The 24,683-nt window shown below is 41.2% G+C and overlaps 1 protein-coding gene across 1 annotated transcript in view; it reads right to left on the reverse strand.

Moving 5' to 3' along the window:
• nfx1 (nuclear transcription factor, X-box binding 1) overlaps positions 1–24,683 on the reverse strand; it is a 48,480-nt gene that overhangs the window by 13,531 nt on the left and 10,266 nt on the right. Inside the window, exons 3-15 of the mRNA XM_060932765.1 lie at positions 23,289–23,450; positions 23,103–23,180; positions 22,894–22,999; positions 18,317–18,388; positions 18,097–18,236; positions 13,732–13,831; positions 13,371–13,588; positions 7,897–7,994; positions 7,772–7,802; positions 7,582–7,664; positions 7,383–7,491; positions 6,431–6,550; positions 896–975 (exon numbers count right to left, since the gene is read on the reverse strand). Coding sequence (XP_060788748.1) covers positions 896–975; positions 6,431–6,550; positions 7,383–7,491; positions 7,582–7,664; positions 7,772–7,802; positions 7,897–7,994; positions 13,371–13,588; positions 13,732–13,831; positions 18,097–18,236; positions 18,317–18,388; positions 22,894–22,999; positions 23,103–23,180; positions 23,289–23,450 — 1,397 coding nt within the window. The remainder of the gene's footprint in view (positions 1–895; positions 976–6,430; positions 6,551–7,382; positions 7,492–7,581; positions 7,665–7,771; positions 7,803–7,896; positions 7,995–13,370; positions 13,589–13,731; positions 13,832–18,096; positions 18,237–18,316; positions 18,389–22,893; positions 23,000–23,102; positions 23,181–23,288; positions 23,451–24,683) is intronic.

Here is a 24,683-nt window from a genome sequence, read left to right on the forward strand (position 1 = left end):
GAGACAAAGACAAATGGCTGGTAATTCTTATTCTTCTTTTTTGCTTCGTAATATTTGTATAAAATACTATAGAGTAGGGCTGCGTACCGGTACTGTACCGTGAAAATCGATTCGGTACAGGTCCAAAATACCGGATCATGAAGTACCGGTACTGTACCGATATAAATTTACACCAAGTATCTGCTTATTTTGTGACTGAAGATGCGTAAATCCTACCACAAAGACGAAAATTTAGCACTGGAAAAGACGTAAAATGCCGCGCTGAAACTTGAAATCAGAGCCATCTTTGATTTGAGATCCTCTCGCCACAGTCTCACGAGACATTGCGAGAGCTTGGCTGATCGAGAGTTCTGATTGGTCAAAAAGACTCAAAAGCAGGTCAGCCATTTCTCCTTTGCTGGCATTGGCGGCCTTTGTTGCTTTGTGTAATTTTGCCGCGCAAGTTAAAGGCCGCGGACTGCGCGTAGTCTGTAATACTCTAGTGTAGTCACTTCTCGCTGTGAGACAACTTATGACTTTTTGTCCCAAGTTAACCAAGTGTGAGACTGAGAAGTGAGGCAGGAAACCTAGTTATGTTCGGTATTCTTTGAATAAAGATACTGACAAGTTGTCAACAGTTTATTAATGTTTCTGTCATTATTGAAGAAGTTCAGAAGAACACATGTTAATTTGTCAAATTGTTCAGGTACAGATCCGGACCTGCACCTAAACCTCTGTACCAGTACCTGATGTTACGTTTAGGTATGCAGCCCTACTATAGAGCATTTGGAAATGCTAGTCATGATGACGAACTTTAAAAGCAGTGTATTGTGTTTTGGAAGGACATCTTTGGGCTGGCTGTATTGGACATTGGACTGCTTTTGCATTTTAACATGCTTAATCAGAATGCCATTACCTCATGGTTGCCCATGCACCACTTCTTGGTGAGGTAGGTACAGGGAGGACATTTCTCTTCGCTGTGGCAGGAGTGAAAAACTGCAAGTGCAAGTAAACTCTGTATAAATACAGTCACTGAAACAAAAGAATAACCATTTCAAAATCTCAACACTTAAAACATGTTCTCCACCATGTTTCTCAAAAAGAAAAAAAAAAACCACCCTGAACGCGTTTTGTTTAAACCACTTCCATCCAAACGTTTCCCACAACGTTGTTTGGTAATGGTTCCAGTGGGATTTATCCCTTGCTTCACTGCTCTGCTCAAAATGTCTATACACTCCGCTGTTAATCTACTCAAAAGATCAAATTACAAAGCTTCAACTTTCATGTTAATCTTTGATTGATTGATTACTTTATTCTGAACAATAAAGAAGATATAAAAAAAAATTAATAAAAAAAATGCAATAATCAAAACATCGTCATAAACAAACAGAATAGCGTAGCCACAAGGCAGTAACAATCATGTTCAGAAAGGATTAGGAAGAAGGAATAACTTATCCAATCCTAACCCTCTATACCACCGCTAATCAAACGTCACTTTCCGCCATAATAAACTATATATACACACAAAAGAAAACAAAAGCAACAAACAAAAACATACCAAGACATACCGACATGGTATAATATCGACCAAATCAAATATACAGATACTTATGCATATATACACACATACAATACATCTATATAGTACATACAATCCCGATTCCAAAAAAGTTGGGACAAAGTACAAATTGTAAATAAAAACGGAATGCAATAATTTACAAATTTCAAAAACTGATATTGTATTCACAATAGAACATAGACAACATATCAAATGTCGAAAGTGAGACATTTTGAAATTTCATGCCAAATACTGGCTCATTTGAAATTTCATGACAGCAACACATCTCAAAAAAGTTGGGACAGGGACAATAAGAGGCTGGAAAAGTTAAAGGTACAAAAAAGGAACAGCTGGAGGACCAAACTGCAACTCATTAGGTCAATTGGCAATAGGTCATTAACATGACTGGGTATAAAAAGAGCATCTTGGAGTGGCAGCGGCTCTCAGAAGTAAAGATGGGAAGAGGATCACCAATCCCCCTAATTCTGCGCCGACAAATAGTGGAGCAATATCAGAAAGGAGTTCGACAGTGTAAAATTGCAAAGAGTTTGAACATATCATTATCTACAGTGCATAATATCATCAAAAGATTCAGAGAATCTGGAAGAATCTCTGTGCGTAAGGGTCAAGGCCGGAAAACCATACTGGGTGCCCGTGATCTTCGGGCCCTTAGACGCCACTGCATCACATACAGGCATGCTTCCGTATTGGAAATCACAAAATGGGCTCAGGAATATTTCCAGAGAACATTATCTGTGAACACAATTCACCGTGCCATCCGCCGTTGCCAGCTAAAACTCAGTAGTTCAAAGAAGAAGCCGTATCTAAACATGATCCAGAAGCGCAGACGTCTTCTCTGGGCCAAGGCTCATTTAAAATGGACTGTGGCAAAGTGGAAAACTGTTCTGTGGTCAGACGAATCAAAATTTGAAGTTCTTTATGGAAATCAGGGACGCCGTGTCATTCGGACTAAAGAGGAGAAGGACGACCCAAGTTGTTATCAGCGCTCAGTTCAGAAGCCTGCATCTCTGATGATATGGGGTTGCATTAGTGCGTGTGGCATGGGCAGCTTACACATCTGGAAAGACACCAATGCTGAAAGGTATATCCAGGTTCTAGAGCAACATATGCTCCCATCCAGACGACGTCTCTTTCAGGGAAGACCTTGCATTTTCCAACATGACAATGCCAAACCACATACTGCATCAATTACAGCATCATGGCTGTGTAGAAGAAGGGTCCGGGTACTGAACTGGCCAGCCTGCAGTCCAGATCTTTCACCCATAGAAAACATTTAGCGCATCATGAAACGGAAAATACGACAAAAAAGACCTAAGACAGTTGAGCAGCTAGAATCCTACATTAGACAAGAATGGGTTAACATTCCTATCCCTAAACTTGAGCAACTTGTCTCCTCAGTCCCCAGACGTTTACAGACTGTTGTAAAGAGAAAAGGGGATGTCTCACAGTGGTAAACATGGCCTTGTCCCAACTTTTTTGAGATGTGTTGTTGTCATGAAATTTAAAATCACCTAATTTTTCTCTTTAAATGATACATTTTCTCAGTTTAAACATGTGATGTCATCTATGTTCTATTCTGAATAAAATATGGAATTTTGAAACTTCCACATCATTGCATTCCGTTTTTATTTACAATTTGTACTTTGTCCCAACTTTTTTGGAATCGGGGTTGTACATATACACTTACCTATAACTATACACAAAATACAAGAAGACCAGTCACAGACTTACTCTCAATTTCATCATCACCTCTATAGTCTGCCTGTCCTCATTCTCATATATTTTTATTAACGTTTTTATATAATTTTTTAAACAGTTTTATGTTGGTGCTATTTTTGAGTTCATTATCCAGACCATTCCACAATTTCACCCCACAGACTGTTATGCACATACTTTTCAGAGTTGTTCTAACATTTACTCTCTTAAAATTCATTTCCCCTCTCAGGTTATACCCACCCTGCCTTTCCATAAACGTATTTTGTACCTCACCCGGAAGAAGGTTATGTCTTGCTTTATACATAATTTGTGCAGTCTTGTGTTTAACCGGATCAGTGAATTTCAGAGTGTGTGCTTTTACGAATAATGTGTTTGTATGCTCAAGATATCCCGTATTATTGACAATTCTTATTGCTCTTTTTTGTAATGTGCATAACGGCTGCAGGTCACTTGCAAGTCACTTTGACTTGCAAGTGACGTCAAAGCAAAATAGAAACCCGGATGTCGGCCATGTTGGCGGAGATACAAATGTGGGGTCAAGCGACATTCCATACAAAATATAGTCACGCGACCGCGACTCTCGTTTTCCCACTGCTACCTACTGGATATGTTTCAATTATATGCACCAACTAGGTCTCTAAGATCACAGGAGAAAAACTTGCTAGTAATACCAGCTGTCAAAACGAAGTGTGGTGAAGCAGCCTTTAGTTGCTCTGCTGCTAAGCTTTGGAACCGACTTCCAGATGATATAAAAAATGCTCCTACTGTTGTTAGTTTTAAATCCAGGCTCAAGACAAAGCTGTTTTCAGATGCTTTCACTTGATTAATTTTTACCTAAGTAATTAATTTCCTTTAACATTATTTCTTTTAATTTTGATTTTAATGATTTTACTTTATTTTAATTTCTTTTTAATCTTGGATTTTAATGATTTTACTTTTACTTTAATTCTTTGTTACTGTGATCCTCGTAGATTTTGTCTGCGGGATGATTTTTGGTGATCCTCGTAGATTGTGTCTGCAGGACGATTTTATTTGGTGATCCTCGTAGATTTTGTCTGCGGGACGATTTTATTTGGTGATCCTCGTGGATTTTGTCTGCGGGACGATTTTTGGTGATCCTCGTGGAAGAGCCACGGGAAGAGCGCGCTTTATGATTTAAACTCAATAATAATAATTAATCTCGAGGCTGATTAACTTTATTTCATTTTATTATTTTATTTCTACTATTGTTTAATTCTTATTTTTCTTCCCCAATTATTTTATGTAATTTTATTTTCTATTGTTTACTGTTCTGCTTTTACTTCTGTAAAGCACATTGAACTGCCACTGTGTATGAAATGTGCTATATAAATAAACTTGCCTTGCGCGTTCTTTTAGCTGTGCCATATCTTTGCGCTGCATATAGTTGTAGTCACAACAGTACTTGTGACCGTGGCATGTTCCGATTCTTTTAAAATTCCGTCCGTGATTTGGAAAGAGGGCGAGGAAACTCTGACGCTTAGTATGGAGAGGAGATGAGCACGGCCGAACAACATCGGCAGGGCTGATCTAACAGAGGCTAAAACCAAAACAGCTCATGTTTGCAGTCAACATTTTATCTCAGGTGAGATTCAAAAGCTCTCTCAGTAATATCATGGAAGAATTTGATTTCGTCAATTACCATTTCGCTTCTAGGAGCACCAGCAAAATTATATGATAGAAACAATCCAGACTGGGCACCCACTCAGAACATGGGCTATGTTTCGTCCAAGGTCAGACTTGATTCTTCTGCAGCCAAACCAGATAGAACGTGATATCTGGGTACTTGGTCAGTAGAAGCGTCTTATCTTCAGAAAAGTCTGACTTTTTTAAATAATATGGGTCAATACCGCACACATCTATCTTCTCTTTGTGTCGAATCTTCGCTCGATCATTCAAATCGTGGTAATACTGAGAAAATTCAGCATTGTTTACAGACACGCTTTCAGCGGCTGCCATCTAAGCTGCTTTCTATATCTACCATCACGGTGGATGCTCATGACGGAGCACATTTTGATCACGTGGTTGCAAGTGTCATCTTTGTTCAACACCATAATTCTTGCCGTCCCTGAGATAGTTGACTAGTTGAGACCCTGCCATAACGGGTCTCCGCCATAAACGGATCATGTCGGTGCACTGAATTCGGGAATGTGGATCGAACTTTTGCTGACTTGCATTTTTTTTTTCCCTTGTTTCCGTTTCCGGTTGAGAGCACGTCGTGCGCGTTCTGGCTGCCGCTTCTCACCAGAGCTTTTTTATTTTATTTCTTTTTCTATTTTTTTTTCTGTGCGTTTGTGTAGTTTGATGTTTGTTTGAGTGTTTTGTCCGCCGGTTGTGGTGTAGCTCCGGACCCAGTTTTGGGCGTTGGTTCCCTCCAGGCCTTGGCTCGCCGTGGGCGATGCCTGCGCTCCCAGCTGTGGACTGCAGTGAGCTCGTTGCTCATTTTACATCGTGGTTGTCCAGCGCTCTGTGCTTTAACGCTTGGCGTGATGTTCCGAGCGATGTTGCTCGATGGCGTCGCGGCGGCTGTGCAGGCGGTTTGGGACACACCAGCGCTCTGCGTGGCGGAGCTTCTCTGCTCGCTTTGTGGATCCATGGCGTGGTGTTCGAGCGATGTTGCTGGCGGCGTCGGTGCTGGAGATGTGGGACTCGTTTTCGTGCGCCTTTTGGTGGGACTGTGGCTGCTACACCACGGGAATTACATCCTGACCCCTACTTGGTGGACTTTTTACTTTTTTTTTTTAATTATATTTTTTATTTATTTTTTCCTTTCTTTGTCTATAATTGTAAAGCGTCCTTGGGTTTTTTGAAAGGCGCTATATAAATTTAACTTATTATTATTTGCATGTTTTTTATTTCTTTAAGAGGACACTGAATAATGCTGGAAAATAGTGATCAAGGAAGAAGCTCTCCCCCTCTCTTTTTTTTTTTTTTAAGAAAAAAAAAAAAAATTCAGCATCAACCAACAAATCAGCACCAGATTTGCAAAAGCACATCACATAATATAAACAGGATGGAGTTTTCCTTTAATATATTCAGTTAAACAAATACAGACTGAATGAATGGGCCATCCAATAGGAGATTACTAACGCTGATTAATCATTCAGCATTGAACAGCAGTCAGTGTGACAAGGTTACCTGGGTGATCGCAGTCATGGTGGCGTGTGCAGGGGTTTTTGCATTCAGGTGGTTTGGTGCCACAGGGGATAGGTGGGAACATGACCGTTTCACCACAGTAGCAGGCCAGCTCATCAAAACCTACATAAAATGAGCAAATATAATTGTTGCCTTTTCTCGTCCCCAAAATAACCTCAATTTATTTTTTTTCACGGTGCGGTTTCCATCAAATCCTGCGCTCTGATTGGCTGGTGAGCGGGTGACTCGATCGTTCACAACAACAAACATGGTAGCAATTTTTGTCAACATTTATCTTTTTTTTTTTTAAATAAGATTTATTTATAAGATTATCAAAAATCTTAAATTTTTGCCAGCATTTCTCAGGAGAATAGCATTAAATTTACAGCATGGATAGCGATAACAACAGTCTTCACAGCGAAAGCGAGTTTTACTACCCTGAGGAAGAAGAAATTAAAGAAAACATTTCAGGAGAAAGCTAAAACCTGTAATCTGCTGCCAACGCCGAGCAAAAACATGGCTGAATCCTGAATGACTCCTATTTGTATAAATAGGGGACTACATAGGCGGCAAAATGTAGTTGTTTTCCTGCCATGGAAGTGCACTTGTATACCGAGGAAGAAGCCATTTGCATTACAGCCGTGAATAAGGATTCAAAATGGCGGCTCGGCTCGGTTTTCCCTTTCGGGCGCTCTCGTTTTCTGTTAGAATTTGGTAAAGGAAAAAATAAATATATATTATTTACCAGCTTAAGGTCGGTCCGTATGGTGAAATACCATGACCTCGGCCCAGAGGGCCTCGCTCAGTACTTTCAAGACCTCGGTCACGGTATTTCACCATACGGACCGCCCAGCTGGTAAATAACATATCTTTGAGCAGGGAGGAAAAGGCTTATAGAATGTGTGCTAGTAAATACAAAAGCATACAGGTCATAAAAGGTGGTTTAAATACTCACTGGTTTGCCAACAGGGTTGGCAGTTTCCACGGTGACACACTTCTTGACACCGGTGAAGACCACAGTTGAGCCTGTAGCCACAGATAATTGTGCATTTATGCTCAGGGTCCTGATTTGAAGACAAAAAAAAAAAGCCGAATGAATCCGCTGAAATTGCTGTTACATGTTTTCAAAATGAATTGTTTCACAAGTGACCTACCACACAGCACAGCTCTCCACACTTGTGCCTGCCACACGAGCGCTTCTTGTTGCAACGTCTCTCGCAAGTAAACATCAGTTCGTCTAGCAATGGAGGAAACGTTCGTATTTTAGGATCAAAGACTGATGTGATCTGTAATATTCCTTTTAGTGACTCATAGCATTCAGATGATAGACCATCCATTACTCACCTTCACTGCAGATCATAGTACATGGAACCTCCTAGAAAAGGGTAAAGTTGGAAGAATTCCAGTTCTGGCAGGTACATCGGATATTAGTACGTATTGAACCATTAGCAGAGTTGGTTTTTACTCACCTTGGTTTTACTGCCACATCTGCACTTAATGGTGGAGGTGAGAGCACACGGGCCACATTTGTCCTCATGGCAAAGTTTATCACACAGATGAATGGTGTCTATACGAAAAAGAGATGAGGATAAAGAAAGCAAGCTAAATTAATTCCAACTACAACTGAAAAATCTCAAAATAGGTACCAAGATTAGTTTTTGTCGCAGGTGCAGAGACTCCGATTGTTTTGCAGGTCGAGGGGCCCACAGGGCCCCTCTTAGGAAAAAACAGGGGCCCATTTCTACAATGGGGGGCCCAGTGATTATCCTTCAGTTGACGCGAACCCAGTGAGCGAAGCGAGCCCAATGAATAGCTGGGGCAGCCCAGGGGCTGTTTTTTTCTTCTCAATTCTCTTTTTTTTGGTATTAGAAGCCATATGAAGCAATGTAGATGACAAAAATCAATGCTTCGACCAAATATATTGAGATATCGTTTAATCAGTGGCAATATTTTGGAATTCAACCACAGGCCACTATACATCACATCTATATTATCTCCTCCTTGTAAATTATAGCACAAGAATGGGTTTGTTTTTTGCATGCTGTGACGGTCTAATTCTGCTCGTCTCTAATCATCTCTACTTCTAATTTCATCAATTTATTTTATTAACTTATTTTCAGTTTGGTGTAGGTCTATAGTAGTAGTAGTCGTCACCAGTGGTAGTAGTAGTGGTTGCTGTTGTAGTAGTTGATGTTGCAGTAGTAGTTGTTGTAAATCTAGTATGACTAATTACCTTGGGTATCAGTTTTTTCAGGTGAATGTACTCTCTTTCTGCCGAAGAATGACAAAATAGATGTATTTTTCTTTTTTTTTTTTCTTATCCATGTTTTCTTGTCTCTTTCGAATATTCGTACATAGACCGTAAGACGCCACCTAGCGAAAGACTTGGATCAGGTTTTACTCGCTTGGGACGCTACAAACGGGGCGGCGTAAATACACGAACGGGTCCGACGTATATTCAATATGGCGACGGTCAAAACAAATTCATCCGATGCGGAAATCTGTTGAATATCCAGATAATTATGTTGGAAGTTGCATATTTGTGCAAGATTTTCGATATTGAGACCATGAAGTCAAGCAATACGCCACGAAACGTTCCAAATAGGGTATAAAATGCTCGCGTCCGTATTGGCCCCTGCCCCTCTCGACAATGCGCTCATTATTCGAAATAGTGCGTCTTAGACGCGGGCGCGCCAACAATCTGAGTCTCTGCAGGTGACGCTGAGACAGGCCATCAGTAATCACTAGGGTCACGTCACATCCATCGAATGTATAAAATCAATGTATCCAGTATCTCAATGATAGGTTACTTGTGGGCCAAAAACAAAAGGATCTATTCAGATATTTAAGCAGCCACTTCAGCCAGTTTCTCTTGGATAGCACTTCACCCAGTAGTGACAGGAACAAGCTGGAGAGCTCATTACGAAACCACCAAATTTATTAGTAGAACGCCTCTGTACTGGATTATCATGTTCTGAGATAACCCCACCCCACACAGACGGCTTATTTTCAGAGGTGGACAGTAACGAAGTACATTTACTTGAGTACTGTACTTAAATGCACTTTGAGTATTTTTTTTTTTACAATTTTATGACTAACTTCACTACATTTGAAAAACAAAATATTGTACTTTTTACTCCACTACGTTTCTATCAAGGTCCTCGTTACTCGGAAGCAGCTTTGAAAGTGGATGTTTTTTCTTTTCCTTTCTAAAACGTGATTAGTTTTTTCGCAGGTGACGCTGAGACAGCCTATCACTAGGGTCACATCACGTCCATCGAATGTATAAAATCAAGTTCAATTGCTTCTCAGCAGCGTTATTTGAACACAATCAGTTGATGGCAGAATGGAAGGAGGCGGTTCTTCTGGGGAATGCACACACACCCAGGGCCATACCTAGAACCCATGTTTCAGTTTTCAGATAGGATTAAAGATACGTTTCGTTTTAAACGTTTGCCGAAAACAAACCACATCACGGCCTACAAAAACTCGCCATCCAACCTGCGGAAGCATATTGAGGTCTGTAAATGTTTTATTCCAAGAGAAAGTTTGCAGTGAAGTTGTATGTGCTTTAAGAGCTAGCGATAATGTTGTAACAGCTGTACAGTCTGGTTAGTCAAATGACTTCTATGGATTTGCCAACCAAATTGCTGTAGCCTTGTCCATGGCTAATGCTAACACATAGCTAGTTAACGTGGACACTGTTAGTTAGCATGTAAACACGGAGTTACGCTAACATGAATAACATTAACTTATCTGAAGTCCTTTCAGAAATGTGTTTTAGCATAATCTTGCCAAATAAATAATGTAGAAATCTTTCTTTTCTAGTACCGTTAGCTACCCAATATGATTTTGAGTTTGAAAAGAGTTTGCTAGCATGTCAGGTGGAGTTTCACTGACTAGCCAGCTTAACGTTAAACCACCATGATGGCACAGCATGCGTTCATTTTGTGAATTTACATTTCTGTCTTTGGTCACAGCATTAGGTTTTGTAAGCGTTGTGGCAATAATACAAACAATGCGTTGACAGAAAATGTACTTTTAATACTTAAGTATTTTTAAAAGCAAGTACTTCAGTACTTTAACTTAAGTAAAAATGTGTCTGTATAACTTTCACTTGTATCAGAGTAACATTTAACCAGTGGGATCTGTACTTTGACTTAAATAATGAAGTTGGGTACTTTGTCCACCTCTGGTTATTTTACATTACAATGTGAATCCATGACATGTCGTCATGTGTCCATCAGAGTGCGAGAGCACTATTAACCCTCTGGGGTCGAGAGTTTCACCGGCAAAGCTCGGCAGGTTTAGAATGAGTAGGTCATGTATTTAGATAAATATCTTCGAGTTTTTATCATACAAGCCTGATAAAAACATTTACAAAAACTTTATACTTTACACTTTCCTATGTGCCCACTGCCAAATATAGTTTTTAAATTCCCTAAATTATATGAAACATAACTTGTCACCTTACTCAGTCACACCAGAGTTGGAACCGCTGAGCGCCCACTTACATATTCATAAAAGACTGTTCACATGGTAACGGAATGATAATCACTTTCACTCTCGACTAGGGATGGCGAAAACTAAAAAAAATCTTGACCGACCACCGAGCCTCATTAGCCGGTTAAAGTCGGTTAACCTATGAGTTTAAAATTCTAGAATTGGAATTATTACAGGGATGTAAACGGTGCGCCTTTTGGCGGATGCCGCCCTCTCCACGGCTGAATCGCGCAGATCCGACCTTCCTTTCCCAAGGGGGGGGGGGGGCGTTGGAGCGTCCGACCACAACTTCATCAAAGCAAATTCTGCATATAAGCAAATGCCGCCACAGTCCACGAAACACAGGAAGTACAAGCACGAGAAGAAAACAGCAAATCAGAAAGCCGCGCGCGCGCACCCGCGCTGAAGCCACGCAAAATTTAATGTGCGCATTCTGATCTACTGATTGCGCAGCTTCCGCGCAAACGCGCGCAGCCCCCCAATCCACTGCCCTCCTTTCACAACCCCCACACCTCATGGACTGCAACGGCACCCGCCTATTTAGTAATTTTAATACAGAATCCACCTTGAAATTACAATCAGACACTCCAACGCGCCCCCCCCCCCCAAAAAAAAAACAAAAACAAAAACCGGATCTGCGCGATTAAAAAAAAAAAGTCGGCATCTGCGCCTTTAGTTTGTGTGGAGAGAGATGATCTGCAATAACATGCAGTGTTGGCTACAGACCGAAACATACTTTCAGAATGCACTGGCCAAGGCAGGACTAAACTCCATGTGCCTTCTAATAATTAAAAAAAAAAAACAATAGTAATTTGTAAGCTAAAAAGCCGGTGTCTACACTTTTCTTTCACCGAGTGGCAGCTGGGCGGGACATGACTGAATGGGTGTTTCTGATTTGTCAGCTGTCTTTAACTGGGGCGGGACATGACTGAATGGGTGTTTCTGATTTGTCAGCTGTCCGCTCCAAAATCGGCAGCTTCAAAACGATTGATTTTTTTTTTTTAACCGACAACCAAAAAAAATTAACCGGTTGACGTTGATTCGGTCAACCACCGGTCAAACAGTCATCGGTTAACATCCCTAGTTTCGACTGGTTTCTCTTTTGCGGTGGGAACGCCCACTGTGAACAGGATAAAATCCGTCAGACATAGTTCAGGCTATTTGGAGGTAAAACTTGTTTCAAGATGGCACGCGGTTTATGCGCTTCGGATGATTCAGTACAGCGATTCAATTCAATCTTGAGAACTGCAACACTGATGAGCGATGCTTTTTTTTGCTTAACTTTGACTCAATCCAGCTGAAGATCAACTCGAGTAAGTGTAAATATTTCTTCTATTTCTGATGAGCAGATCGGTTGATATGCGTGCGCTGTAGTGCATACACAGGAAAAATGACTGAGCAATTTTTCCAGCGTTAAAAGCATTTTCCTCAAAATACTTAATTTTGCTCCATTTTGAGTTTAAAGTTGGAGTGGGAGCAAAATTACAGAGTAACTGTGTAACGGAGATGGTTGTGGCTCTGAACTGAGTAAAATAGTACAAGAGTTAATTTCAAGACGCACTGAATCGAGTCAAATACCAGATAAATGAAGCTGTTGTAAAAAGCAGTTTTAGAACTGTGTTGGAATGTGTGAAAAAAAACATGACCTTACCCATTGTGACTTGACCTGATGGGATTAAGAGATGGCAGTGGGAGGGGTTTTCACTCTTCTCTTTGAATGAATGGAAATTTTTATTCTTCTCATTGAATACCACTGCCAACCCTTTATCCCAAAACGATAGGAGATACATTTTTTTTTATGGCCAGTTAATTGTCCACATCAAATGGAGCAGATTTAAGTTTGTGTGCTTGATACATTCCTAAGACTGAACAGAATCACCTCAAGTGACCAAAAACGGTTCGACACAATGGGTAAGGTCATGTTTTTTTCACACCTTCCAACACAGTTCTAAAACTGCTTTTTACAGCAGCTTCATTTATCTGTTTTTTTTTTTTTTAAAGTACAATCATGACAGGCATACTACACAGATATTGTCGCTGAACTTGTGCTGAATCCCAAAAAAAGGGTCATACGACTTTGAAAATACTGCTTAGATTTGTTGAAACTGACGATAAAATAAGAGCAAGCCAAAATCATTAGTGTCAGAAAATAACCTCAGACCCCAGAGGGTTAAGCACAAGATATAAAGAGGCTTTTGTTTTGTAACCAAACCATGTGTGCAAAGTTACTAGTTTTAGTTTCTTAATTTCAGTGAAAGAGAAAGAATGTGGAGTGCAAAAGTGGACAGAGTTTAATATGTTCGAGTTACCGACTACAGAATTTCTCACACAGTTGCCGAAACAAGATTAGGAGACTCGAAACCCTTATCAGAGTCTACAGAGAAAAATGAGGCACTCGCTAATGTCACCCTAAGATCCCTGTACACAGACACACACTTACCAAGGTCACCACAAGGCAGTGGCTTGTTGCAGATCTTTCCACAAGATGGAATAGGGTCGGTGCAACTCCGTCTCTCTGGATAACCCAACTCCAGCAGCTTGGCTAAAGCTGTCTGTCCACAAGGGCAGCTACTCACCAGAATGGGTAAGAGAGGGCATGGCTGGCACTGACCTGGGTGGCACACCTGCTGGCAGTGGTGAGCTTGGCATTCCAGCATCCTGGAGGGAGGAAGCATCCTGGGCTTATTCATGTAAATCAGCTTCTTTCAAAACTCAATTACAGTTTCCCTTCATGGGATAAATGACTTATAAATTATGAATCAAAAGCAAAGAGGAAACCGTGAACAGAAATGGAAACTGACTTTCCACATGGCTTGTGGCAGGAGAAATATCCGGATCCATCAAGTTTGTCCCGGTCAGTCCCACATGCCACCTCCCTGTGCACCACCCCACAGTAACACGCTACAGAACACACAGAGCAAACAAGATACTTGGGGATGCTTCAGCAGCACGTAAGCTATGAAACATGACAAAACACATACTGGGAACAATTTTAGAAATTAATTTCAGAATCAACATGTGACATGATTTGTTTCATACCAAAAAGTTTATGGACACCTAACCATCATACCCAGATGTGGGCCTTCCCCAAACTGCTGGCGCAAAGTTCTAAGCATACTAGAATGTCTTTGTATGCTGTAGAATTGCAATTTCACTTCACTGGAATTACAATCCAAACCTGTTTCATCGTGACAATGCCCCCATGTACAAAGCGAGGTCCATGACGACATGTTTTGCCGAAGAACTTAAATGGCCTGCACAGAGCCCTGACCTCAACCCCACTGAACAGCTTTGGGATTAATTGCAGTGGTCGAAATAATTTTTTCCAGTGTTCTGCAATATTACAGAATGTCAAAATTTTGTTCTGCAATTTGGAAATATTTTCTGCAAATGCACAAGCCTCCATACTACACCCTTCTCAACCTAATAATGCCTATATTTACATCATATCTAGCTTTACAACTCATAGCATTACTGCAATTCTTTATTCTTTCACTCTGTTTTTAATTTCAGTCTTCACAGATCCTTCTCTGCAGCAAAGTTATCATTCCATGATCCCTCCACAGGTCTCTCACCCCCCTTGAAGCATATCAACTAATTCATAACTACTAGTTATCACACCTACACATTATCCTTCCACACAACATACTAATAAAGGGATCACCACAATGAAAAAATAGAACAACTGTTCTTCAAGAAACAAAACATTCATTTTCATGTTACATTTTGTCAAGATTAAGTTTCTAGCTTGAACAATAGATTGTTACCCAAAATGTACTTCATTCACAGTGTTTGCATCTGCAACCTGGAGTTTTAAATTGAAAGTAAGGTTTCAATTCTACACTCTGTTACATCTTACGATGATGCAAAGAATTGATGCCATTATGGAATAAAACCCAGCTGGCAAATGGAAAGACGTTTGGGTTCATGGTGTTTGCCTGGCTTCTAAAGTGCAAGGTCATGAACTGAACTGAGAACGACTGCAGGGGCTTCACTGCTCTAAACTAACAACAGAGAACTGGGTACAAACTCATCAGGGCAGAACTGAGAGCTACAGAACTGAACCTATGAGCTTTGTCTTAAGCCTTGGTCACAACCGGCCGTACGTGCTCCTATGGCCGGTCTACGTGCAAGAAACGCACGGAGGGCGCGCGTGTGACGTGCTGATTTTCGAGCTGCAGACTGGCCGCAGAGGTTCTGTGTCATGTCAAACAAACTCTACGGGCGCTTACGTTTTTTTTCAGGTTGCAAGACAAACTTACGGCCAACGTGTGTCTTTCTCCACGAACAAAAAAAAACAAAAAACGCAGCGATTTGGGAAACAACAAAAATCGCACGGCCAAAAAAATCGTACGTCCGGTTGTGACCTAGGCTTTACAGGGCAACCTGTTTTACTTTGTGCTAGTCTGCACCACAGGCAAGACAGCACTAGTAAAAAAAAAAAAAAAAAAAAAATAGAACATGTACACAAAACATGTATTAGTGTAGCTTGGTATGAGAAAAAAATATTCAAAAGCATCTATGAATAAAGGTAAAATACTGTTGCTGTCTTCAAAAGGGATATAATATCAGTATAATTTTGCATGATTCAAACAATACAATATATACAAACCTATACAATTTACCAATATATACAGTGCAATGCAATAATGAGTACACCCTCTTTGAAAAGTAACATTTCACACAATATGACAAGGAACACAAAGAATAATGGAATAGGACTCCGGTTCTATTTTGTGGGTTTTTCGGAACCTGGGCTGCAACCGTTAAACCCGGTAACCGCCTCACTTCAAAGAAGAAAAAATATTTCCAAAATGTTCCCAGACTAAGTTAAACACAGGTTCTGTTGAGCTTTTGAACTCAAAACAAAGGCTAATAATATAACTTAAATGATTTTTATTTCAGTTTTAGTGAAATCTGTGTGGTGCAGAAATGAGTACACCCCACTGAAAGGCTCTGAGTAAAGCAACTTTTTAGGCTACCAATGTGGACCTGAACAAACAATTAACCACAGGTGAGTCTAATTAGTCATTACACAGGTGTTAATTAGGCAGTTGGCTACAAAAGGCTGTTACCTAAAGCAAACCACCCTTTCCCATTTCCTGCTGTCAGCAATGGCACCTCATGGCCAGGAAATGTCTCTGGATCTGAGAAAGCGGATTATTGCTTTACACAAGAGAGGTGAGGGCTACAAGAAGATCAGTAAAGCCTTACTTATCAGTAAGAACACGGTTGCAAAAGTGATCCAAAAATTCAAGACAGATGGAACTGCAGCCAAAGTACAGAGACGTACAGGCCGGCCAAGAAAATTAACACCCAGGCAGGAGCGGCTTGTAATGAGAAAAGTTGAGGAAAATCGGCATGCAAGTGCACAACAGGTATCTAAGGAAGTAGAGACTGAAATTGGAATGTGTCACGTGACACAATATGCCGTACAGTGCAGCGGAATGGCATGCATGGGTGTCGTCCCCGAAGGAAGCCTCTCCTAAAGCCCAGTCACAAAAAAGCCCGTCTAGAGTTCGCCAGGGCACATGCTGAAAAGGATGAAGGCTGCTGGGACTCTATACTCTGGAGTGATGAGACCAAAATCAATCTTTTTGGAACTGATGGCTTCAAAACAGTCTGGCGTCGCAAGGGTGAGGAGTACAAGGAAAAATGCATGGTGCCCACAGTGAAACATGGAGGGGGTAGTGTTCTTATGTGGGGTTGCATGAGTGCTGCAGGTGTTGGAGAACTGCATTTCATTGATGGCATCATGAATTCTCAAATGTACTGCTCTATACTGAAAGCTAAGATGCTTCCATCACTTCGGGCCGTTGGTCGTCGTGCCATTTTTCAACATGACAATGACCCAAAACACACATCTAAGGCCACTGCTGACTTTCTGAAGAGGAACAGGGTGAGAGTGATTCCATGGCCAAGTATGTCACCTGATCTGAACCCTATAGAGCATCTTTGGGGAATACTGAAGAGGCAGGTTGAGCATCACTCTCCATCCAACATCCAGGCTCTGAAAGATGTCATCCTTGAAGAATGGAAAAAGATTGATGTAGCCAAATGTTGTCAACTTGTGCACTCCATGCCAAGGAGACTTGGGGAGGTCATTGCAAATAATGGAGGCCATACAAAGTACTAAATGTACTGGATGTAACTGAGTTTGTTGTGGGGTGTACTCACTTTTGCTCCACCCCACTTTCACAGAAACAGAAAAAAATGTAATTTAAGGCATCTTTTCACCTTTCTGCTTGAGTTATAATGTAAGAACATAGTGCAATAAACATCATCAAGGAACTGTTTGGGACATATTGTTTGTGTTCATTTTAATACTGTGAAAAGTGTCGTTTTTCAGGGGGGGTGTACTCATTATTGCATTGCACTGTATGTATGCAACTATAACAGCGACCGTCTTCATTTTTGTCCCCCTTGCGGACGCGCAATCTGTCGCTGTTGGAGTCAAGCTGGCTGCCGGTTTTGCCGAGATACGATAAAATCGTCCTTGTTTTCTTGGCGTTTTTGTTGGACTCTTGCCCCGCAGAAACAATCCTCTTCTTGGGAGCCATGTTTGTTGTGCTGCACTGAATTCTGGGAGATGCATGGCGGAAACTGCCAAGGTAGTTGTCGGGTCCTCCCGGCGGGTATTAAAAAAGTGACGAAATCTTACATCGGAAAATGGCAACTGCCCTTATTTGGTTGTCGTCGGTATTACGTAAATATTGCTCAACTCTGACCTGGAAAACGCCATCAGGTTCGCGCGGCGCAGGTTTCAGTTTATTTACAGCGCCGCTAGTTCGCTAAATTGAGAACCATTGAATCCCGAGCCTGATTTTTTTTCATTCTGCAAAATTGCAGGTTGTTTAATTTTTCTTCTGCAATCTTGAAAATCATTCTGCAAAATGCAGACAAGTATTTCGAACACTGAATTGGAACGTCAACTGCGCACCACAAATCCCTAAAGCCATGTTCCAAAATCCAGTGGAAAGCAGTCCTAGAAGCATGGAGGATGCTATAACAGTAAAGAGGGGGACCTACTCTGCGTTACGTCCCATGGTATGGAATGGGCACCTACAGGTGTGAAAGTGAAGACATTTGGCCATATAGCTGCAGCAAAGCCACAGAAAGTAGTTCTAACCTTATGACATTTAATTTCCTCATCTGTGTACACTTACCTTGCTGGACACGGAGCTGGCAAGGCTGGCATGGGCCTTGGTGACAAATCTGTGTACAGTAGTGCTCTTTGCAGTTTAAGAGAGTTCCACACTCCTGGTCACAATGCAGAGTTCCTGTCTGACTGCAGCGCACCTGCTTTCTACACACAGACAGACACAGTCAGAGAAGATAGACCGGATTGACTGCTCAGTGACGGACAGATTATTTGGCACGTGTTACCTGGTTCTTCCACAAACGCAGGATTTGGTGGTAAACGCTGGACACTGTGGACAAGGGCCTGGGTGGCATAAACTGCAGAGAAGGAAAATCTGATTATATTGGAGTACTTATTCAGCGTTTCCCCTACCATTATTGGGGGGGGGCATATTCCCCCGCAACAGACACCCCTCCAGCCCCCAAAAGTCCCTTCCCACACACTTTAAAGCTGTACTGCCTTTCAGATTTTTCAAGTTTAGGTCATAAAAAGAATTTTCCCCGACACCCAATTATTTTTGTTTAGTGAACTGAAAGCTACTGAATTCGAATCACAGACTTCCAATTTTATTAGTGTTTTTTTTTTTTTACTAACAGAACAATTAATGAATTTAGAGGCACGTGGCCTTAAATTCTCTGCTATTTTTCCTGCTTCACCATGACCCAATTCAAGATACTACGTTATGCATCACATGGTGGGCTTTCCCCGTTTGCACAAGGCATTGTGGGATACAAATTTGAAACAGGAGAGAAAAATGGAGGATGCGAATGAAACGTCAAAGACCGACTACAGTAACAGAAAGCAAGAAGAAAAGACGATATGTTGCGAAGGAAAGGAAACGCAGGACCAAACTAATAAATATCGGCAGTCAGCGAGCACCTCGGTGTGATCAGCTGTTCGTTTAGCGACAGAATGATGGAACTGTCAGTGCACGGTCAAGGTAAACCTGTAGATGGCAGTAATGCAACACTGTGGATGCCAGCTGCCATAAAACCCAAAAGAAGAAGGTAAACCTGCGCATGCGCACACAGGCTTCCTCTGTCTGCTTGACTGCACAAAGCGAGCGATTTCATGCACGTTATTTACTCGGGAATCCCCTCAAATTAAATAACTTCCCAGACACACAATGGCCTGATTTTTTATTTATTTATTTATAGATATTACAGAAATAAACATATCACAATGACCAAATTTCAGAGGGAACTAAATTTCACTGATTTTATGAAATCGAAAGGCCGTCTACCTTTAAGGTTCGGGAAAAAACAACAACAAAAAAACCAATACAACACAGGAGGAGTACAGTTCTATTGTAAAAATTGTTCTAAATATTGTTCTAAAATAAATGTGAAAAATATGACTCCTTTAAAGTGCATATTCTGGACCAATTTCGGGTTTTTTTTTTTATATGAAAGAATGTCCCTTTACACACTCATCCAGAAGGGTAATTTTGCACAAGGCCATCTGTCTACAGCAAAAATAAATAAAATAACAAAACGCGTCTGGAAAAATCCCAAGGGAGTCTGGAGCCAGATTCGTGACGTCACCTGCGGAAGCGCCAGCAGGCTGCGCGAGCTTTGCACGGTTTCAGTGCACAGCCTGTGTAGACCAAGCGCTCCCATTTCTCTCTCATTCTCCGGTCTTTTGGAAAACGATGAGTACTAATCCCATCAAGATTGGTGTTGCTACACCCTCCGACGATACATCTGTTAACCATTTTAATAATTACGCCATAACGTTGAGAAATTTGCAGAAAACCACCAGGTCGTTTTCTCATAAACAAACCAGCGCTGACGTAGGATTCAGAGGGAGGCGTCCCGCACGCGACGTCACGAAAATCAGTGTTTCCCGGGAAATCCAAACGGCAAGTTTTTTCCAGAGGCGGACCAATTCGCCTCAAATGGCTTGATTTCAACTGAATTTTTCTGGTATTGCGCGAGGTAAAAAAAAAAATTGCAGAGAATGCAGGATGTGACAGATATTAGACCAGAGTTCAATATAAAATAGGAGAATTACACTGATCTTGCTCCTGAATTTACCCAAGATGTGCACTTTAACTGTTTGTTCAAGTCCAAATGCTCTATAAACAGTGATGGGAATAACGGCGTTAGAAATAAATGGCGTTACTAACGGCGTTATTTTTTTAGTAACGAGTAATCTAATTACTTTTTACATCGTTATAACGCCGTTCCCGTTACTTACAATAAAATACTATGCGTTACTTTATTAAAGCTGTTTTCATCTGGCACGCTGCTCGCTCAGCCTTTCTTTACTCTGCTTTAGTGTGGGGCGGGGAGACACGAGACAACGGCACAGTAAGCCAATCAGAGTAGATTTGGACAACATACATACAACACACGTAGGTATGCTACGTCTACTGCACTACTGCGCACACTTTCAATCAGAAGACACAGCGATGGCGAGCGGTCAGCCCAACACTGCGTTTTCAAATTGGAAATACAGCCATTACTTTTCATTACTTGAAAAAGGCAAAAATGTCTACGTGCAATGCACATTATGTCGAGGAACAAAGCGTTTGTCCTCGTCAGTGGCCAATAGTAACAATTTTAATAACTACAAAAATATATTACATTTGATAGATGTCTTATCTCGCACTGCCAAACAAAAATATTAATACAGTGTCGATAACGTTACTAATTGGTTCTGTTAAGTGTCCATTTCAGTCATTAAACACATTTAACATTCACTTTTATAATGATTACACTAATTGAATTTGATTTTTTTTTTTTGGGGGGGGGGACAAAATGTAACGGAATAATTACTTTCCCTGGTAATTAGTTACTTTTATGACAAAGTAACTCAGTTACTTTTTGGGAAAAGTAACGAGTAACTATAATTACTTTTTGAAAGTAACGTGCCCAACACTGTCTGTAAATAGGAGCCACAGGGAGGGGTCCTGCAGGTGACCATCCTCATCCAGCAGCATTCCCCCCCTCCCCCCAAAAAAAAGGACCCAGTAAACTTAGGGGGAACACTTATTAGTATTACATCATTCATTCTTTAAGTAACCCTACAATATACCTCCTTTATGTAGAAACTTCTTAATGCAGCACTTATTTGTGTTCATGACCAACACTTTGGCTTCAGAAACGCTACGTTCACACTGCAAGTCTTAATGCTCAATTCCGATTTTTTTGTGAGGTCGTTCACATTAACAAATATATGTGACTTGTATGTGATCCTCAGTATGAACGAAAAGCGAACTAAAAGTGTTCCGCATGCGCATTGCAGGATACGACGACGTCACACGCAGTGAGCATGGCCAGTGTTTATGGAAGTAACTTAAAGTTTCCTGTGTATGACAGTAGCCAGCATGGAGTACCTGGCGATGATGCAGTTGTTGTTGCGACGGAGCCAGAACATGCACAATAGCCTGATGTTAAGGAGGAGGTTGAGAAGGAAGAGGGCAAGGGTTTTGGCTCAGGCGTTCTGCGGGGTAGTGACTGCAACCTCCGTTCAAAGGAACGTGTCATGCGCCATGTTTTTGTAACTTTTTTTGAGAGACCCGCCGCCTACTTCAGCGCAGAATAGTGACGTTTGTGGCTTGTTGATGACATGCAAGTCGGATGAATGCGACCTGGCGGTTCAGACTGAAGTCGCATATGCAAAGATCAGATAGGAATCGGAATTAGGACCACATATCCAAACGGCCTGGGTCGGATTTGAAAAAAATCGGATCTGTGTCGTTCATATTGTCAATAAAAGATTGGATACAGGTCACATATGGGCGAAAAAAATCAGATTTGAGTCACTTCAGCCTGCAGTGTGAACTAGGGCTGGGTATCACCAGATACCTCACGATACGATGGCGATATTTTGCCCACGATAACAATATTATCACGGTACAGCAATTCTGCGATAATCGATATATTGCAAGAAATTTCAACCACATCACAATATCTGCGTCACTGAAGAAAATCAGAATTTATTGACCACTGTAAAATTACATTTCACATACATAACTACACACTCTTGCCAGACATATATTTGTCTCTATTCCACTGCTGGCAAAACCAAGAGTTGCTTCACTACAACATACAGAAAATTCCCGTTTCTGTGCTAGTATTCTCAACTTTTCTGTAAGCATGGACACATCAGTGCTGCTTAACAAGCAGAATCAAATTGTTTTATGAAAACTTAAAACTTGCACTGCAGACTGCACATACATTTCAGTGCTAACACTAATATCAATTTGTTCTTTGTAAACTTGAGAACATATACCGGAGAACATTTAACTTGTGCTTATTTTGCAGGAACAACACACTGTCTGAAACACATTGAAAAGTGCAGTGGGCATCTTAATTGGAGCATCTTAATTTAATTGGAGCGAAACAGAATTTTGCAAAGTGCATTCTCCTTGTCCGGCTCACTGTTTTTTTTTCTCCTTTCCTTTGGAATCCAAAGTGCCTCCAAACATCTGCCTTAAAGTTCGGCGGCGTCTCTAGGTTTATGTTAACAGCCATGCTTGCCTGTTTTTTTTCCCTCACTGCAACCGCCGGGGAAAAAAGAGAAGACGAAGAGTGCCTTGCAGTGAGGTAGCGGCACAGCGACACCTCGTGGAGCGGAGGTGCGAAGTCATACTGGATTTACAACCCGTCTGAAACATGATTTTATTATTTGAAAAAAATATCGATATTCAAATTGAGTATCGATATTGAATCGGAAGACAAAGTATCGCGATATATTGCCGTATCGATATTTTTGCACACCCCTAGTGTGAACGTAGTGTTAATTATCAGATGACCTGCTGCTTAGGTGCAGTATCTAACCTTTTAGGCTTAAGGGCCAGAAATTATAACGTTACATGTTACAGCGGTGATTGCAGTCTCCACTCGTCCTCTTCTTCCCACATACTTCGCCACAGCTGTGTGGAATCTCACGGTGCTGATACTCCGGATTGGTCACCTTCCCTGATGGTCAAACAGCAAGAGGAAAACGATACAGAGTACTCCTGAAATGACTTGCTTAAACAGGCAAACTCTAAAGATATAGTTATAAGCAGCTGTTTCCTACCACAGAAACAGATGTAATATGCTGGGAACTTTAATGCCACATTTTGACAAGCAGGACAGCGCCAGCCTTCACCAGTCTCTGTAAAACAGATTTTAATGCAGAGCCTGTTTATTCCTATCAGAGGTAGAGCCACTCAAATATTTGGTCATAGGTATAGACATGTTTTTAAATGTGTGAATGCTGTACCGTCAGCCTGTGAGGCAGGGGAGCGAGCCCATTTTTTGATGCAGTTCAAGTGGAAGACGTGGAAGCAGCTCTGACAGCTCCAAACCGGTGCCATGACACGGATCACATCACAACACACCATGCACTCGTACTTCTCTTCCGTCAGCTGCTCAATGAGGCAACCTAAACGCACATGCACATGTCAAATCTTCAATGTACAGTGGTGCTTGAAAGTTTGTGAACCCTTTAGAATTTTCTATATTTCTGCATAAATATGACCTAAAACATCATCAGATTTTCACACAAGTTCTAAAAGTAGATAAAGAGAACCCAGTTAAACAAATGAGACAAAAATATTATACTCGGTCATTTATTTATTGAGGAAAATGATCCAATATTACATATCTGTGAGTGGCAAAAGTATGTGAACCTCTCGGATTAGCAGTTAATTTGAAGGTGAAATTAGAGTCAGGTGTTTTCAATCAATGGGATGACAATCAGGTGTGAGTGGGCACCCTGTTTTATTTAAAGAACAGGGATCTATCAAAGTCTGATCTTCACAACACATGTTTGTGGAAGTGTATCATGGCACGAACAAAGGAGATTTCTGAGGAGCTCAGAAAAAGCGTTGTTGATGCTCATCAGGCTGGAAAAGGTTACAAAACCATCTCTAAAGAGTTTGGACTCCACCAATCCACAGTCAGACAGATTGTGGACAAATGGAGGAAATTCAAGACCATTGTTACCCTCCCCAGGAGGGGTCGACCAACAAACAGCACTCCAAGAGCAAGGCGTGTAATAGTCAGCGAGGTCACAAAGGACCCCAGGGTAACTTCTAAACAACTGAAGGCCTCTCTCACATTGGCTAATGTTAACGTTCATGAGTCCACCATCAGGAGAACACTGAACAACAATGGTGTGCATGGCAGGGTTGCAAGGAGAAAGCCACTACTCTCCAAAAAGAACATTGCTGCTCGTCTGCAGTTTGCTAAAGATCATGTGGACAAGCCAGAAGGCTATTGGAAAAATGTTTTGTGGACGGATGAGACCAAAATAGAACTTTTTGGTTTAAATGAGAAGTGTTATGTTTGGAGAAAGGAAAAACACTGCATTCCAGCATAAGAACCTTATCCCATCTGTGAAACATGGTGGTGGTAGTATCATGGTTTGGGCCTGTTTTGCTGCATCTGGGCCAGGACGGCTTGCCATCATTGATGGAACAATGAATTCTGAATTATACCAGCGAATTCTAAAGGAAAATGTCAGGACATCTGTCCATGAACTGAATCTCAAGAGAAGGTGGGTCATGCAGCAAGACAACGACCCTAAGCACACAAGTCATTCTACCAAAGAATGGTTAAAGAAGAATAAAGTTCATGTTTTGGAACGGCCAAGTCAAAGTCCTGACCTTAATCC

This window comes from Neoarius graeffei, chromosome 1, assembly GCF_027579695.1.
Source record: "Neoarius graeffei isolate fNeoGra1 chromosome 1, fNeoGra1.pri, whole genome shotgun sequence".
Taxonomy (NCBI): domain Eukaryota; kingdom Metazoa; phylum Chordata; class Actinopteri; order Siluriformes; family Ariidae; genus Neoarius; species Neoarius graeffei.